The sequence below is a fragment of the Thermobia domestica genome, chromosome 8 (genome assembly GCF_964235325.1).
Source record: "Thermobia domestica chromosome 8, izTheDome1.hap1.1, whole genome shotgun sequence".
NCBI classification, from domain to species: Eukaryota; Metazoa; Arthropoda; class Insecta; order Zygentoma; family Lepismatidae; genus Thermobia; species Thermobia domestica.
In genome coordinates, this window is record NC_137461.1 from 241,422,619 (window position 1) to 241,442,442 (window position 19,824).

The 19,824-nt window shown below is 36.9% G+C and overlaps 1 protein-coding gene across 1 annotated transcript in view; it reads left to right on the plus strand.

Annotated features, from left to right (window-relative positions):
• Window positions 1-359: 359 nt before the first annotated feature.
• LOC145691971 (protein takeout-like) overlaps window positions 360-19,824 on the plus strand; it is a 55,830-nt gene continuing 36,365 nt past the window's right edge. Inside the window, exons 1-2 of the mRNA XM_081767269.1 lie at window positions 360-498; window positions 13,485-13,577. Coding sequence (XP_081623395.1) covers window positions 429-498; window positions 13,485-13,577 — 163 coding nt within the window. The 5' untranslated portion in view covers window positions 360-428. The remainder of the gene's footprint in view (window positions 499-13,484; window positions 13,578-19,824) is intronic.

Consider the following 19,824-nt stretch of genomic DNA (forward strand, 5'->3'; position numbering starts at 1 on the left):
GATAATGAAATGTATTTGATTTCATGTTAATTTTCTTCGGAAAACTATAATAATATGTTTTATTAAAAGTAAAGTTAAACACATTGCAACAATGACCTTGAATTAAAATTCAAACGAACAAAGAAGTGGTCTTCCTACTAGATCATTTAATAATTACAAGACAAAAAACTAGTTTTGCAAAAATTTGTGTGAAAAAAAAACGGCCTTCAAAGAAGGTCTTTTTTCTTTCTTTTTAACTTATACAATAATTTCAGTTTTTCAATGTTAGCTTTCTTGTTTTCTTCCTCAGGTGTTTTTCTTTGTCTTTGATAAAAAAAAAGAAAAAGAAAAGAAAAATGGATCAGTTTAAATTTGAAGAGAGAACATCTTGTGCCAGAAGAGATTTATCTGCTAGCGAAGTAACAAACAGAGAGTAATCATTTCAAACAATGGGACGACTTTTCATTACTTTACTTGCAAGTTGTATTTTACTGCAATTAGTATACTCACAACATATTCGTAAGTAAAAGTTTTCCTTTTTTATCTTATAGTGTACTTAATGGCAGCTACTTGAGGTCCTCATTCTTCTCACGGGGAAAATAAGTTTATGGGAAATATGTAAAACCCTTTTCCGAGACTTTCCCCATTATATTTTCTTTGTTTAACATCCCGCGTTCGTGCCCCTTAGGCTAAGTGAAAAGATGATGAAAGCAAGTAAATAATGATGGAAGAATTGGTGGAATGAGAATGTGGTAGGAAACGGGAGTATTCTAACAAAACTCATGGAGACGATGTTGTTCACCACAAACTTGCTTGGTCGGGTATCGAAACAGAGAACGAAGCACCAGAGATAAACGCTGTACCACTGAGTCACCGTGCATCCAATCCTCAGAATATAAATTTCAATAGAAATAATATAATGACAAAACGTGAGATACTATATTTTTGGCATCAAGTTTGAAGATTCTAATCTAATCAGGGTATGCTCTTTAATCAAAGTTATATGATAAGAACCCAGTTCGAGGTAGGCGGAAATTTGTTTCAAAATTCAGTTCAAACACGTTAGCCGTCTCTTCGTGATACAATCACAAATATCAGGTAACTTTCATTACAATTATCGTGAAAAAGAATAATAGAAATAGTCGCCTTTCTCCCTTAAAACTGGAACTTTGGAAAACGCGAAAGCATATTTCTGCTTACACTTAAAATGGGAATTGTAGATCCCCCGCGTAGGGTAGTCGCTAACGCTCTCGCCTTCGATTCGATTCCCGGTGGGGGCCCTCTGTCGAAAAAGTATAAAAAGCTTTTTTCAGGCCAGCCACCCTGAATAAGGTTTTCCTGGGTTTTCCTCATTCACACCAGGCAAATGCCAGGGTGGTACAAAACATATAGGTCCCAGGTAATTTCTTTCTTTCCCCAATTCTTTCTTCCTTCCCTTTCCCCAGATAGTGTGCTCGCCGAGGTACGTCATCCCTCAACCGTGACAGGTTAAGTGGCAATAGATGTCGAAAACCCAGAAATTTAAATCCTAATCCTAATCCTACGGAAATTATGTATCGAGTTCCATCTTCTTAACTTAAAAAACTTGGGAGATACCTCACTTTTTGCATAACGTTTAAATTCTACCTTATTTGACCAAAGCGAAACATGATATGGGCAAGTGCGTCATTAAAGAGGGCAGGGGACAATTGCCTTCTCCTGAGTTTCACACACAATATGACAGAGATAAAATTTGTTGGAGAGAAACAATACAATGGTCAACTTGGAATTCAAGAAATTCCTTGAGGTTTGAGGCAATTGTGATCCACATTCTGTATCAGTATCCGCATCATTTGCGTATTGCAAAGCAAAAAAAGGAAAAAAAAAGAAGAATAACTTTTATGACAATTACCGCATACTAAAACGCTAATTTTCAGTTGTGTTGACACAAACTGCAAGGGAATGAGGGGCTATATCATTTGTGTCTTATTTTCATATTGGAAATAGTAAAATGATCAATGTACCAATAATATATGGCTACTATTGAAGTATTTAGTAAATATAGGCATACAATTCTCTGTTTTTTCATTTGTGCTCCATAATGTAAACCATGGGTGATATAGTATACTTTAATGAATATACAGCTACCAAACGGATATAGCTTTATAATGATTTGAAAATGTACAGCGCCAAAAGAACAGAGTGTAGATCAATCTTTTCTTTTCTTTTTCATTTTTCAATAGAAAGGAAGTTTACAGGCATATTAATAGTGCAAGTGTTTTCTTTAAATATTAGTTATATAATAAACATTAGGTTAGATAATGCTTAAAATATATATAAAAGCTATAGGCCCAAGCGATCTAATCATTGTAGAACATGTAATGTTTCCGAAACAAAATTTGGAATGTTTATAAAGATCCATCATCTGATGCTTCGCCCCTTGTGCCCCCTAAGGCGATGGTTACCAAAATAAATTCCAGATTTGATAAACGCATAATCCGACGCCAAGTTTCACATTAATTGAGAAAAAAAAATCATTCTTCTTGTATGTCTATACTAAGGATATTTATGGTGATTTATTTAATTTTTGAGAGCCCCATATAAGTCACTGGCACATGCAAGGAGAGCATTAGAATATTAATTCTGTGACACTTGTGAAAAATCTGACGTTCACTGGCATCTCCGGAACAAAATTTTGAATTTTTATAAAGATCCATCATCTAATGTTTCTCCCCCTATGCCCCCTTAAGGAGGTGCGTTACCACAATGACACTCAAAATTTGAAAAACGCATACTGTTTTTTTACAATGACACCAAATTTCACACTAATTATCAAAAAATACCTTCTTCTCGTATGTCCCTACTAAGGATATTTATGGTGATTTTTTTCTATTTTTGAAAGGGGGCTGTAGCCCCATAATCAGTCACTCTTACATGTAAGGACATTGGAGCATTAATTCTGTGACATTCATGATTAATCTGACGCTTACTGGCATTCCGAAAATAAATTTTGGGATTTTGGTAACACATCAACCACCACCTTTTTACGCCCTTTGCCCCCCAAAAGGGCGGCCTTCCCAAAATAATGTTTGAGACGGCTTTACTAGCTTTGTGAATGAGTGTTTTTGCATTTTGTAACAAATACAACTCATTTGTCCCAAAATCTCCACGAATAATTATTGGAGAAAACTGCTTCCAAAATTTAACATTGAATCTTCTATAAGGAAAACGAACTTTTGTGTAAACACCCCTAAAAGTGGGGCTAAACAGCAGTTTTCTCTTATTTCCTTTAGAAATTCGAAAAATTCAGATATTTCTCAAGAAGAGTGCCAAATTCTACTTTAATAGTGTGAAAACTTCATCTTCTCCCAGTGCTGTAGAAAATTACACGAATTATGGAACTTGCTGTATATATATATATATATATATATATATATATATATATGAAGTATCTTGCCCCACAAGCAAAATCCGAAATGACGTTCCTGGACACAGATCAACCTCGAGGTAGGTACTAACCTTGTGTTCATACATTTTCCAGTGATGCGATCTCCAACTAAAGACAACGTCCCTTTCATCCTAGAGAGAAAAAATAGAGAAAAGCACATAAAGGCGAAAATGATTCCGTTTATTTTTAATGAGGTGCCAAGTTTCATCTTTAAAAACTTTACTTGCTTTTCGGATACTCTATGTTTTGCTTAAATATTGACCTCCTGCTTCCCATTAAGGTACACATTTTAATTAAAATATGTTATACTAATTCATTTGAACGTAATTATGGGCAAAACTTTATTTCAAAACGTTCTACTGTTTACCATAATTCAGTCCCATATAGGACCGCTTTCAGTTTCATTTTCGAGATACGATAGGGGCAGTGTTGCCAGACTCACAGTTCGGAATTATTCCAAAACCTGATCAAAATTATGCTAGATTTGGTCAAATTATGCTAGATCCTCATAATTACTAAAAGAAAAAAACGAAGTTGAGATACGATAACGTAACAAAAAACGCAGAGTGCAAGAATGCGTGGATAGAACTTAATACTTCACGCACCTAAGTTTTAACTCAACTAAACTAGTGCAGTCGTTGCCAGACTCAACGACGTACATATCGTATAAATGAATGCAAAGTGTTTGTTTACATATTTTGAAAGAAAATTACCTCGCAGCATAAGCGGAGTTGGGAATTGTCTGCTGGGGAACAGATTTTTTGTCGGTCTCGGACCTTTCATTTCAGCAATAAAGATGGTCATGAAGTCAGAAATAAAGATGGTAGAGTTGTCAAAAAGTTCGGGGGAGAATGGCGCCCATAGCTCCGCCCATGCCTCGCAGTTAGAGGATTAGATAACCCTGGGTGGAGCTACAAAAATAAATAAATAAATAAAAGCCCAAAGCCGTTTGTAACTTACTTCGGAAAATAAGACTGCCTGTATGGTTTACAGACTGTATGAATCAATGGGAGAAGATACATTTCTGCCGTTCTTTTTCTTCCCACGACCAACTTCTTTCTCATCTCCAGGTTTTGCAGCTTTTTGATAAACTTGCTGAAATTATGCTAGATTTGGGCAGGATGCTAAAAGCAAGATGCTAGATGCTAAAGACATGCAAATTATGCTAGATCTAGCATCATTACGCTAGATCTGGCAACGCTGGATAGGGGAGAAGAAATCATAGAGATCGTGAAGAAGTTTGAATTTGAGATGTTTAATTGGTTTTCAAATTTAAAAGCTTATACATGCCGCGTAGGTGATCTTTTTTGTGTCTCTCCTTCCATTCGTCTCTCAGGGGAGTCATTTGATTGTTTCATGGGTCCAAAATTTCCGCGTCAGTTTTCGATTTATACGTATACTATTCAATCAATAAGAAAATATTATACTAATTGAAAACGTGAAAACTCTACTTACTTTAAGAGTTTTTCCTTTCTCCCAAAGGAAAATCAGAAATGATTCTGGTGTCATCTGTTCATTCATTCCTACGTCCGATGTAAACGTTTATTAGTCTAGAGCCCATACCGTTAAACGTATCCATATTAAATTTTATATTTACAGATTTTATAAGGTTCTTAAGGTTTATATTTACATTTTCTACCTAGTCCCAAGCGTAAGAGTGTTTACTGAAGGGTAGAAATGAAAAATTGTGATTTGCTCCGGAGCACCTCTATTTTCTTTAAATTGTTACTCATGAAGACAGATTTGAATTTTCCCCGGCGAGATGATTTTAATAAGTCTTCACATGAAGATATTGACATAAAACATTTCGAATGCAGACATCGCATTCATCTTCAGGGATTGTAATGGAGACGAGAGACGTGAGAATGTATATACAGGGTAATAAGAAACTATTTAAATAAACTTCAGGAGCTGATTCCCCACACCGAAACCAGCAAAAGAGTCCTCTGGAACTTTGGTCAGTGATGGATAGTTTCGGCGATATAAAATGCCGAAAGCGTGGGATAATGAACTTCAGAGGGCTGTAATTCAAAAACAACGCAACGGAGACAGTGCGGTTTAGAACATTACAATCGAAGTCATACCTGCTGGATTGAAAAATGCATGTTGCAAACCTCCGCAAGATGTGTGAGAGGGATTCCCCAAACGAACATAGGGATTACTTGCCAGGTTAAAGGGAATCCATACGTTCCTTTGGGGAAAGCATATTCAAAGCATATTTGATACTAGTTATGAAAATTGAAGTTGGATTGTTTTGAAGTTTCGCCCAATATGTTATTAGAAATCGCGTTATAAAATGTTACCCATTAGATACAGGAATTTTCAAACAAGATATGTTTAGCGTTAATAAACGTTATGAATACCCTTAATTACCAATTGTGCTGAGAAATCAATGTCAACGGGCTACACTATGAGAAACTTTAGACGTATCGCCCCATTTAAGGTGGTCTAGTGGTGAAACCTTGTTAAACTACAAACTAGAGCAGCAGAGACATTCGCAAGCTGTGTTGTGATGAACTAACGCGTGTCGCCTTACTCGGTACAGTCTAGGGCAAAACATTAATTTGCTCTCAATTAAAACATAGAGTATGTAATGCCCCATCGGAAAGCTAGTTTGAGCCTACACTAAGAAAAAAATGTATGTTGTGTACGTAAAATCGTATGTTACATTTGTAAATCCTGTAGTTTTTGGACTTAACGTACAGCAAACGTAAAATTGAAAACGCATGTTTTATACTATGTAAATCTTCAATCTGTAAGTACTTTCCGTATGAAACAATATAGGCGGTCAGGATCTCACATACAAATGGACGTATATAACATATAGCTGACGAAGGTAACATATATGTATGTAATATAAGGAAGACTGTTAGATATCAGACATCCTGCAACAGCATGATGTAACATCTAAGGACAGTCCCCATGTAGCCTACGGATAACGAATGCTCCGTACTGATTTCTGTAGTAAGCAAGAAGATTCTGTATATTTGTACAATGTACCGCTGTCCGGAGAACGGATTTTTCTCTGTGCATATTCAAACTACATTTTGTGCGGAAATGCAATGAATACGGTGCATGTGACCGATTGCTATTTAGCAATAAAGGTTTCGCCACTAGACCACTGGAAATGGGGTGACACGTCTAATGTTTCTCACAGTGCAGTTTGTTGACATTTAGTTCTCAGCACAAATAGTAATTGAGGGTATTCAAACGTTTAATAACGCTAAACATAATCTTGTTTGAGAATCCCTGTGTCTAGTGGGTAACATTTGTAAACGCAATTTCTCCTAAGGTACTGGACGAACATTCAAAACAATCTTATTTTCCATAACTACTATCAAATATGCTTTCAAACCGTATGATATTTGACCCATGTTGCCATGTATGAAAAATGAAGGTTGCGCCACTAGACTGCAAGGAGCGAAGCAGTGCGGCTGAATTTGCCACAAGTGTCCCTCTCAAAACTAAAGTGGACGTGTTTCGGGATTTTTTAAACCCCTTTATTAACAGACACAGGGGGTGGCAAATTTTACGTAAACCAGCCAGTACACGCGCAGCATATGGTAAAAGGAATAACTTGCTACATACATCTTTGAATCTAAGCCTAGGATGAATTCAGTGAAAAGTCCGGATGGTATTTCTCTTTCCCTAGGATGTTACAAACTTTAAAGGTGAATTTTATACAATGTTTTTAAATTAAATAATTTGAGAAGCTAGTCAATTTTAAGAAAAGAATATATCCTACATATAAGAGTCTATATTCATCACGCACTTCGAGTGAAAAATGTTTAAATTGATTGCAGAAGGCGGATCTACGATAGAATGGGCCAGTCCAAGGTCTTGCAGAAATTTGATGTCCGAACAATAGATTTTCCTACACCCCCTAAAACCCGCCAAATAAGGAAGAACACAGCCGAGATAATTTCAGTTAACACCCCCTAACAGGTCATAAGATATCATCAGAATATTGTCAAAGACAATTCACTGTTCTTCTGTGGAGAAATCTTTCTCGACAATGAACATAATATTGTGCTCTGAAAGAGCTAGACCCTCCGATGAACACGGGTGTGCTGTTATGAAAGTGTCCATCAAAGGTCCCAAGTTTCAAGATGCAAGGGAAGTTGATTAAGAAAATGTTTGCCTACTCAACGATTCTAGTAAGTGAGCTCACAACCACTGGCTCATGAAACTAAGCAGAAACAACTAGGTGTGCTTGGTGACACATACTGCAATTATGGTAACTTATATGAAGTGAAAATCATTTATTTTAACCTTAAATTATGTATGATTAAACTGCAAGCGAACAGTGGTGATTAGTGTTTGGATTGCTATCTGCCTTTTGCGAATCATGTGAGGTTCCTGTATATTTGGTATTAATATCTGTGCTTCATGGAATTATGTGTGCATATATTTGGGTTGAAAATCTACTTCAGCTTTGAATAGTTTTACGTTAACGGTGAATAGATAGTCTATATTATTAATGTAACTCGAGAAATAGGCTCCAGTCACAAGCAGGTTTTAGATTACATTCATTTAACTTTTTATATTAGTTTTTTAATACATTTTAACATTAAATACGTATAAACATTAAGTGTACGTATGGTAAAAGATTAAAAAAAATATAAGCCGGGACGGGACACCTTCCCCCTAAAACCTGAATCAACATCTCCTGAAATCAAAATCCTGAATCCCTCCTGACTCCCTGAGTAAATCCCTGAATCTGAAATCTGAGAATCGGAAACCCAGATTCGAGATCCAGTAACTGTTAACATGGATTATTATTATTATTAAGTATTCTGCCTATCGTCAAGTCCTGGGACTAATCAGTTCTTTTTTATTTAATTTTCAGTTTGGGCCTAAAAATGTTTCTTCCATGTTTCTCGATTTTCAGCTTCCTCTTTTAACTCACAATATTTTCTTCTATTTTTTAAATCATCGATCAGGTGTGTTCTTCTTCTTCCTACTCCTCGCTTTCCTTCCATCTTTCATTCTGTGGCGGTGAGAAGAAGAAGACAATTTCTTCACAAGATGTGCCCAATCCAATTCGCCTTTCTGCGAAGGATGGTGGCTAGAAGTGACCTCTTCTCTCCTGTCCGTATTAAAAAATCTTCATTTTTTACTCTTTCTTTCCATTTTATATTCTCCATCTTACTCCAACACCAAATTTGGAAGTTCTCTAAATATTTCTTCTCTAACTTTCGTAATGCCCAAGTACCTCAAAAATAAAGTCCAATGCTTCATATATAGCACTTGACCAATTTCTTTAGTCCAATATTAAGGCTGCTAGTGAAGAGTGGCCTTTTCTTGTTGAATGCTTTTTTGGCTGTGGTAATTCTCGACCTGATCTCTCTGGTGCAGTACGAATCTTTCGTCAAAATACTTCCCAGATATTTGAAATGGTCTATCTCTTGAAGTACTCTTTATTCTTCTCTGACTCGTAAGGGAGCATTTCCGCGAGATATTATCATGAAATTCGATTTTTCAATGTTGATATCTATTCCATATATTTTCCCAATGTCAACTATTTTGTCAATCATCTGTAATCCTTCTTCGGTTCTAGCAATTATAACCGTATCATCTGCATACCTGATCTTGTTAATGATCTGCTCTCCAATCTTGAAATTTCCAATTTCCATTAATGCTTCCTTCATTAACCATTCACTGTAATTGTTGGATAATTGGAGCGACATACTACATCCTTGTCTGGTTGCTCTTCCAATCTCCAGACTATTCGTTTCTCCTTCATTCAAGCGCATCTTGACTCGTTGTCCTATATACTGGTTGCGAATGAGCAATCGGTCTCTCCAGTTGAGCTCTAATTCTTTAAGTTTTGCAAACGTTTCGTCCGATTGACCCTGTAAAAAATTTTCTGCCAGTCTATGAAGTACAAACACAACTCTTCGTTTATGTTCAAAACTCATTCTGATATAATTGTCATCAACCCAATGGCATCTCTGGTGGTTTTCCCTTTCCGGAATACGAATTGATCTTCCACCAACATCTCTTGTATTTTACTTTCCAGTCGTCTGTTTAGTATGCGCGCAATTATCTTTCCATTGTGGTAAATAAGACTCATGATTCTATGATCGCTGCACTTCTTTCCTTCCTTTCTCTTGGGTAATGAAATCATTGTAACAGCAAGAAAATCCTTTGGTCATTCTCCACTCAAGTAGATCTTATTAATAATGGAAGTCTCATTGCATTCTCTTCTCATCCATTGAGTAAATCTGCGGGTATGTCGTCTCCAGTGGCCTTCCTTCTCCGCATGTCCTTTGATGGTTTCTATTACTTCACTTTTTAATATACTGGGTCATCTTTCTTCATCATCCACCTCTTTCTCTGCTTCGATCGCAATATCTTTGGGGCGGTTGTTCTGGTCCAATAGATATTTTAAGTATTCCTCCAAAACTCTAAGAATTCTTAAATGATCAGTGACTACGAGACCTTGTTGGTCTTCTATTCCAAATGTGAGTATGCATTTGTTAGTTTTCCTTCCTAATTCTTGTGCTTTTTTATATACATCAGATCATATCTACCGCGCCGTTAAAGTTCCATTTTTTCTTCACATATCCGTTCACTTCTCTTTTCCTTTTGTCCTTCTTTCTTCGCAATTCATTATTCAGCCTTCTGTATTTTTGATGCCCGTGCTTTTTGCCCTTCTGCGTTCCTCCATCTTCTTAAGAATCGCTTCAGTTATCCATGGTTTCCTCGAGGCTCTTTCCATCTTGCAAATGTTGTTGTGGAGTGTGTCAAGTAGAATCTGTTTAATTTTTCCCCAACTTTTTTCTTACTTGTCTACCATATCGCCAATCAAACAGAATTTTTCTGCAATTTCTTCTTCCACATCACTGTCCATACTTCCTAGTCGCTCTAAATTCCATTTTCGATTTCTCCTCCATTTCTTCTTGATTATCTTTAACCATGTTTGCACTTCCGCCACTAGGATGTTGTGATCCGAATCAATATCCGCTCCTGGTAGTGTCTTCACGTCTCGTATACTATTGTTGAAATGTTGCTTCAAAAGAATCGATTAGGTAACGTTTCTTATCTCCTGGACTTTTTCATGTGTACAACTTGTTTTTCTGTTCTTAAACCACGTGTTTTTCACCACCATATCATTTTGCCTATAGAAGGCGGTAAGTATTTGGCCCCGTCCATTTCTTCTACCTAGTCCAAATGATCCCACCCCTTATTCGCTGCTCCTTCTCCAACTACGCTGTTGGAGTCTCCCATTACTATGACATTGACCTTAACTCTTCCCTCTTGGTGCAATATGTCACTAATCTCATTATACAATACTTCTACCTTATTGCAATCATAGTCGGTTTTTGGCATATATACTTGTGTTATCACTATATCCACTGGTTTTACACTTACTTTCACAAATATCACCGCAGCTTTCCACATTTTGGTTAGACTTCTTGCTACTTCGTTCTTCAGTGCTATCGCGACACCATTCTCAGAATTAACGCCACCCGAATAGAATATTGTGTTATTTCCCGATACTGTCTCATCTTTTCCTGGCCATCTCACTTAACTTATCAGGTTGTAAAGAAAGTTATTGCGGTTTTTGTTACTTCTATTTTCAATTATGTATTTTAAACTCAAGTGTCGTTATAATATTATACTTATATATATATATATATATATATATATATATATATGTGTGTGTGTGTGTGTGTGTGTGTTTATATATAAGTTTAAAGCGCGTTTCTTGCTATATCTATTCATTGTATTGGTTTTGTTTTAAAGTACTTTTTTTCCACTTTTTTGGACTTCAAAGATAGCATGGACAAGAGGCAAATTCGCACGATTTTCTTGTTCCAGTTCAAGCTAAGGTGAAAAGCTGCCCAGACAGCTGGTAATATCTACGATGCGTTTGGCCCAGGAACTACTAACAAACGTACGCTCAATGGTGGCTCAGAAATTCTGCAGTGATGACGAGAGCCAGGAAGATGACGAGCGCAGTGGTCGCCCATCCGCTGTTGACAACGACCAACTGAGAGCCTTAGGTCGAAGCCAATCCACTGACAACTGTTCGAGAGCTTGCTGAAGACTTGGGTGTAACACCTATGACAACTTCCAACCACCTGCAAAAGTTTGGGGAGTCAAAAATCACGATAAGTGAATGCCACACGAATTGGCCGAAAATAATCAAAATCGTCGCTTTGAGATGTCATCCTCTCTTCTGCGGAACAATAATGACCCGTTTCTCGACAGGATTGTGACGTGTGATGAGAAGTGGATCCTTTACGATAATCGGCGACGTTCGGCGCAGTGGTTGGACGTCGGCGAAGCTCCTCATCAGTTCGTAGCCGACGCCGAAACTTCACACAAAAGATCATGGTGACTGTTTAGTGGTCTGCAGCAGGTCTCATCCATCACAGCTTCCTGAATCCGGGCGAAACAATTACGGCGGAGAAGTACTGCCAACAAATCGACGAAATGCACCAGAAGCTTTGACGTATGTGCCCGGGTTTAGTAAACAGAAACGGACCAATCATGCTCCACTAAAACGCTCGTCCGCATGTTCCACAACAGACACTGCAAAAGTTGAACGCATGCGGTTACGTTGCACCGGGAGCGGAGCATGCGGTTACGAGCTGAACGTGTGCGGTGCAACGTAACAGAATGAATGTTCACCAGCACTTCTTAAGAATCCAACACAGTATGAGTAACATGATCTTTTGAAAATGTGACAATATTTGTTAAATGGTGCTGAATTTGGTAGAATTGTACCAACTTTTTCACAAGAGGGGCAGAAAATTAGAGCGTGGTACCAACGGGCCGATGAATAACAAAAAGAGTTGAATCTGGTACAGTTGTACCAAGTGGGGCAACACTGAATACTCGTATACAGTGAGTGGAGCATCGAGGTTATTAATGCTACAGATAACTCGACAGTTCATACAACTCACTAGTACTTTCGTGTCTAAAACTTATATATTAAAGTAAATGTTATTAACTGCGCTTTATAAACTTTGCTTTATCTATTACTTGCGAAGCTAACTTACAATCACGGATGATTCTTGCTGGAAAGACATGAAACCAATTATGAGTAACTGTTTACACAATTAGGAAGTAAAGCACTACTACAATGAAAGTTGTTCAAAATATATGCTAAAGGAGAAGCAGCCTCATCTATCAGAAATCGTTTACTCTGCTAATACCGGGTAAATGCATTGACACGATTGTTTAGAGCAGTGGTTCTCAACCTAATTCCTATCACGATTCCCATTTTTTCACATCCTCTTGCCCAGTGTTTCTTCCATATAAAATGTTCCGGGGGGCATACTTAGTGTTCGCGGGACACATTTTATTCTCACACAATATTATTCTATTTATTATTATAGTATAGATGTATAATTTTGGTCTCCTCCGTGGAGTACAAGAGGTCCACCGGGTGACAATGTCCTCCCAAAAAACATGTATGGAAGAAACACTGCTCATGCCAGTGACCCTCTTATAATTTATTGTTTGTAATAAGCTTGTGTTTGATTTTTGCTATACCTATTGCTGAAATCTGATGATATCCCTCTATTTCTATAATAGTAGAATCCATTTCTTGTATATGGATTCAGATGGGATATAGTAACTTCAATAAAAGCGAATGGTTTAAAACCAAATTTGGTCAGTTCATTCATATTACCAATATCGGATCCGATCCTCTTTCATTTAAATTGATTTTTAAACAAGTCTGCACCTGTTCAAAATGTTCAGTAGACCTAGTTTTTGTTATTGTTAACAGTATGTTCAAAATTTGTTTAAAAAATATTATCAGAACAAAATAATATTTAAAAAATATTTTCTGGTATTAGGTTCTAATTAAATTTATCTCTTCCACTTTCTTAGCTACTCCCATAAAACCCTCACGCGCCCGCCCTTAGGGTAGCGACCCGCAGGTTGAGAAACTCTGGATTAAAGCGCTATTGAAATATGATTGAAAGCAATAACTAAAACGTAAAGCATTTGTGTCTTCCTTAATAGGCTATGAGTTTTAAAATAGATATAATAGAATCTAAATAGTACTCAATATTAATTCTCAATTTTAACCTGAATACTGTTTCACTAATTTCAGCTAGCTGGATCACTCCATGCTACCAGAATGATCCTGAAATTAATGAATGTGTTAAAGAGATGACCCTGTCAGCAGTGAGAAACACTTTGGATGGTAAGTGAACAATAATAACGAATTATATTCTTCTATTTTTACTTCCGTTGGTACCGGTGATGTCAACCCGAGGGGAAAATCCCATTTTGTGGGATTTTTGGCAGTAATTTCTAGAAAAAGGATGAAGGAAATTTTCGTCGCAATTGGCAGGAATAATTTGTGATTTTTCATCTTCTGCAACCAAATTGTTTTTGGGTGGAAAATAGGCCAATGACTCTTCAATAATGTTGAAACTAATGTTAATGGTGAAGTTTTGTTACCGGAAAATGCATGCTAGAGCAGGAGTAAAGTATGAGGCTACAAAAACAAGGCCCAAAAGTATAAATTGTCCTCTGGTATTTTTTTAAATAGAAGGAAAGAAAAAGTAAAATCCAAAATAAAAAATAATCAACTTCAAAAACGTTATACACAAAACGCCAGAACAACAAAGTAGTTCCAATATAATTACATATGTTCATTACAATAAGATGACTCAAAGGAATTTTGTAAATGTTAAATTCTAACGATAAAGAGTACACTTGTTTTCGCTAACATTTTCAACTGTCTCTTTCAATCAAGAAAAATCCATGTATTACTTGATAAACGCAGATCGAAATTTACGGGTAACTTCATCTTGTTTTGAAGAAAATGTATGACATACAATAGTTTAATTTCTCATTTTTTCTTTGTTTAAATTTTGTAATTAGGATAACATGAAAAATTCAAGAGAAAAATGCGAATCTCTGACTCACGAGATGAGATTTTATAATGTTTCTCGTTGACATCACTGGTTAGTACCTTTGGGTGACGACAATCCGAGCGGACTGCGAGCTCAATCCATGGTGCTTAACGTAAAGATTTCCAAATTTGAGAACCAAAATTTGTAGGTTTTAAGAATAACTTTAAAATAAGAATTATATTTTCTATTTTTATCTACGATTTTTTAGTAACACCAGGAAACTTATGTGTGTTAGGAAAAGCACGTCCATCTGCGAAGAGCAAATAGGCAATGACCAAATGGGGAACTAGGAATTACATGTATGGTATTTCGATTACTATGGGTATTATAGCCCGTCACGTATGAGATCAATTGACGATGACATGTGAGGTTTGACGTCCCTTGGCGACCACATGCCCGGAAAAGTGGGTAAAGAAGGATGCTGCCGGGAACTTCATGTTAAGTACCATCCCAATATTTGCCTGCTGTCACTAAGGGTGGCGGCCTGAAAAGGCTTTTGCACATCACGGACCGAGTGCCCCCTCGGGAATCGAATGCGGTAAAGCTCCTATTAAAAGTGAGAGTGTTAGCGACTACACCAACACAAGCGCAGAAGTATTGTTATTAGTGAATAATTTCATGGCCTATGTACTTTCAATATGTGTGGAGCTGTGAAACTAGTAAGTTACAATTAACTAATTCTACCATGATGAGTTGTAAAGTGTCCTCCATTCCTTTTTAAGTAAGATTTCTTCATGAAACAATTCACTCCAATGAAATCAAGTTTAAGGCTACTTTCAACACAAATTTTCCTGTTATTCCTTTGAAACAACAGTTGGTAAGGTAATGAAACATAAGCATCACATGTATATGGTAGCACAGCGAAATCATCCGTAACACTTTAAAGTGAAAATTCAATGTCAGAATCTCATGACGCGAATCTTGTGACATAATTATATCATATTTACCTAGGTACTGTTTATATTCTCATTATAAGTTTTTAAATAAGCGGCAACGTTGCAATGAAAACGGCAATATTTGTTAGGACCACGTATGTTGTACTTATCATAATGTAATGTTAGTACCATGTCCGTTATTGCACACGATAACTCTTCAGCGAAAATGATTTTTTTATTTATGCATTTAGTTATTTTTGGAATAGATAGCAGGGTTGATTATCTCGGCCAGCTGAGTCAATTTGTTGTCATTTTCACTGTTAACGATGACTTCAGGAGTAACTATCCATGTCTCATTTTCTACTATTGAAACAAACATAGTGGAAGTTAGACATCTCGTCGTTAGGTGGCACTAAAACATTGTGTTAAACTCGAATTGTATTAACCCATTTTTCTTGCCGTTTACACGTAAGAATATTATCCATATAATATTCGTCGTTATAGATTGAAAATGTTCATCCCGTACTATTTAGAAACTCTTCAAAACGAGATATATAATCAATAAATTTTACTTTAGCCATTCCATTTTGTTGGAGATAAATAAATATGATGTTCTGTGAAATCCGCTACATCTACACTTAGATACATTATTATTCGCTCTTTTCAGATATCAAATGTCTCCTGAACCCAAATTATAAGGCAGTTCTTGCCTATGAATTCTCTCATCCTTCTTCATACGTTGCACCATCATCACATGCACAATAATCCGTAATGTGCTAACAGAACTTTTTGTCCCCATCACGTTCAAAATAGTTCTTGGAAGAAGATAACTTCATTTATTATACTACCAATTTAAAGGAGATATCTTATGACTAGTAACTTTGTGTTCATTGTCATGTCATAAATAAATTGAATATCTTATTCTAATGCTTTCTCACAACAATAAAAAAATACTTACATAAATCAGCAAAATTTACTAGTAGTCTCCCACGTATTGCAAGGCAGTTACTTTGAATAGCTTGTGCATGAAATTAAAAATAATTGTCCATTAAATAATAAAATATGATTATGTCATCTAACTTACACAGAGGATTTTGAGGTGAGTGTGGTACTTATGTTAAATCATTGCTTTCAAATGAAAGATTTCGCTTATCACTAACAAGTAAAATTTATTAATACAAATATGCTAACTAGCTGAAACTGCGGTCTACGTATACACAGCCCATCATTCACATATGAGCTTGAATCTCCTTCTTATTTCTCACAGCATCTGTACATGTCCCTTTACAAACACAAGTGAAAGACGTCTTGATATAAACCGGCAAGAGGTACCATTAAGGAGAGATTTTTTCGATTATTTTTTGAATTTCTCGCACCGTTTGCAAGAGTGAGCCTACTTCTAGTATGGGTTCCTAATTCATGTATGATCAGTTTTTTCTTTCTTCTTCCATGCAGTGTGTAATAAGCAAATACACTACATACGCAATTAAATATAATGTCAGTGATACATGGTGTTTATTGGACAAAATACTCCAAACAATAAAGATTTATCTTAACCTGGAGAAATGGTCATCCTTCGGTTTTCATTATAATTTGGCCATGAAACAAATGACTGAGAGATATACAACCCCTATATACACCTACGTTGTGTTGGATTGGAGTGTATAACTCATAGGATATGGTGGTTTATTTTTTTAAAAAATCACTACTTTATTTCCAGCGTACTCCAAAAAATGTAATAATGAAATATAACGGACACGTTTTTTAAATATTCAATTGGAACTGGAGAATCTACACAAAATTTGGAACCGACCAGCGAAAACGGCACGTTTCTAGCACTTGTGGTTTTTGAGATCTTATTGTTGAAAGGATTAGAGACAAACATATAAACTTTTCTTTGGAGACAAACAAACAAACCTAGCATTTTAATATATAGACTTGCTGAACCTGCGCTCTCTACACGGCGCATCATTCGCATATGAGCATAAATATCCTTCTCATTCCTCACATCTGTACATGTCCCTTTACAGACACAAGTGAAAAAAGTCTTGTTTCTAAAAATATCGGCAAGGCGTATCATAAAGGGGACCTCAATATTTCGCACCGTTTGCAAGATTTGAGCCTACTTCCGGTTGGAGTTTCTAATTCATGCATGACCAGTGTTTTCTTTCTTCTTCCATGCAGTATGTAATAAGCAAATACATTACAAACGCAATTAATTATAATCGCAGTTATATATGGTGTCCATTGGGCAAATCACTCCAAAAATAAAGAGTCATCTTACTGCTTAAACTGGAGAAATGGTTATCGTTCCTTTGTTATTATTATTTGGCCATGAAATAAACCCCTGAGACATATGCAACCCCTGTACACAACAGCATGGTGTTGGAATGTATAATGCATAGGATATGATGCTTTACTTTTTTTAAAACTTCAACGCTTCCATGCGTACCCTAAAAAATGTAATTAAGAAATAACGGCCATGTTTTTAAAATATTCAATTAGAACTGGACAATCTACGCAAAATTTCCAATCGATCAGTGAAAACGTCACCTTTCTAGTACCTGTAGCTTCCGAGATCTCATTGTCGAAAGGATTGGTCACAAACATATAAATTTAGTTTAAAAGAACTCGGAAGATGGAAGCACAATTCATGTGCATTGATTTTAGAGAAGGCTTATTAAAATACAAAGGCTTTGGACAACAATTTTATATCATACACTTTACAATAAAGATCAAGTTAGCTGATTTATTTAAAGTACTCGTACTTAAAATGTTTGTCTCTGTTAAACGTGAAATCACACATAACCGTAAATGAAAGAAGCCATAGTTATACGTTGGAGCTCGGGCGCTTTTAATTGCTGGACATTCTCACCAGCTGTGACGTACCATACGTCAAACCAGCTGATTTTTTAAATCCTTTCCCCAATCCTGGGAATTGCTCGTCAGATATTCGCTGAGCAACAGCTATCAGACTTATCTCAGCCAAGGGTAGCTCGTTGCGACACGTATAGACTGGGGCATTTCCTCACCTAAGCCACTATCCGAATGGGTGGCTTCTACCTGCTTACCACACCTCATTAGTTGTTTTGTGTGCTCATCATCATCATGGCTACTGGGCCTCACGCTTCTAATCTTTCCTTGGGCCCCTCCGCTCCGTCTGCATCTGCCGACAAGCGAAGGGAGAGCTCTAAACGCACAACACGTAATGAAGTTCATCCGAATCATCCTCAGTCACCTAAACCAAAACGCCATCATACTCTCAGCGAATCATCTACTGCATCTGATTCATCTCATCACATGGACGCTCAAACTTCTTTCACTTCTGTTAAACCAGCCATTTCTACATTTCTTCTTACCAACTATGATCCTCAGTATCTTGATCTCAAGAAGTTGTATCATCGCATTGTCAAATACATACCTCGCACGAACATCGCACAAATCATTTACACCCAGAAAGGCATAATAATTAAAACACCAGACGACCAATTTGCATCTACCCTTCGCAATACTTATTCCTTTGAAATCTTTGGTAAAAACGCTTCTATCTCTAAACTCAACACTCCATCCGCCAAGCAACCACCGCCACCACGCAAACAACCTGCTTTGTCAGTTGTCATCCGAGGTGTTGATCCGTCCTTTACAGATGAAGAAATCAGTCAGGAACTTCAGCTTGATGGACATTCTATCATTAAATGTATCCGTATCAAAAACGCACAAGGAAACACCTACATGGTCCGTGTCTTAACCAATTCTCACGACACCATAGACTCTCTTCTCTCAAATGGCGCCTTCATTTACCGCAAACGTCATCGTGTCGAGCCTTCTCGTTCTCCTGCTCCACTTCCTATGCGGTGTGAAAAGTGCCAAGTATATAACGATCATCCAACCGGCGCATGTCCAAACCAACTCAAATGTGGATTCTGCGCTGGCCCTCATAGCACCCGCAATTGTTCTAACCTGAAAGAAACTCCTAAATGTTCCACCTGTAATGAAACTGGACATCCTACTTACAGTTACAAATGCAAGGCTAAACCTACTGCGGATCCATTTAAGTCCGAATTAACGGTACCATTAAAACCGCATATCACTCAATCAGCTTCTGTTCCTCAAGATATCTGTCAACCAATTACAATCACCCAATTCTTGTCTTTTCTTACTGTTACTCTCCAAAACATTCATCCGCTACTTCGCAACCATATTCTTTGCCAAGTCCAACAAACTGCCAAAGCCATACTTAACATCAACTTCACTGCTACTTACTCTGGCCAAACTGTTTACTTTCATTCAGATCCGTTGCAAACAGAAGTTTAAGACACTCTCCGACAACATCTGGTTTCTTCACATCATTATGGACATTACTTTTCTGTTTTTGAACAACCGTTCTTTACCTCAACATAAAATCTTATTTGAACAGCTCCTCTTTGAAAAACATGTTGCGTGTTTTGTTTTGAACGAGACACATCTTAAGGCCCACACCCACGTACAGCTGCCAAATTATACTATGCTTCGACACGATAACTTGATACCAGCGAGGAGGGCAAGTGGTGGGGTCGCCATAGGATTTTCACCATCTCTTCCTTTTCGCTGCACTACTCTTCCCATAACTCCACTCCCCAAACATCTAGTTACTACTTTATACTTCAAACAGCTC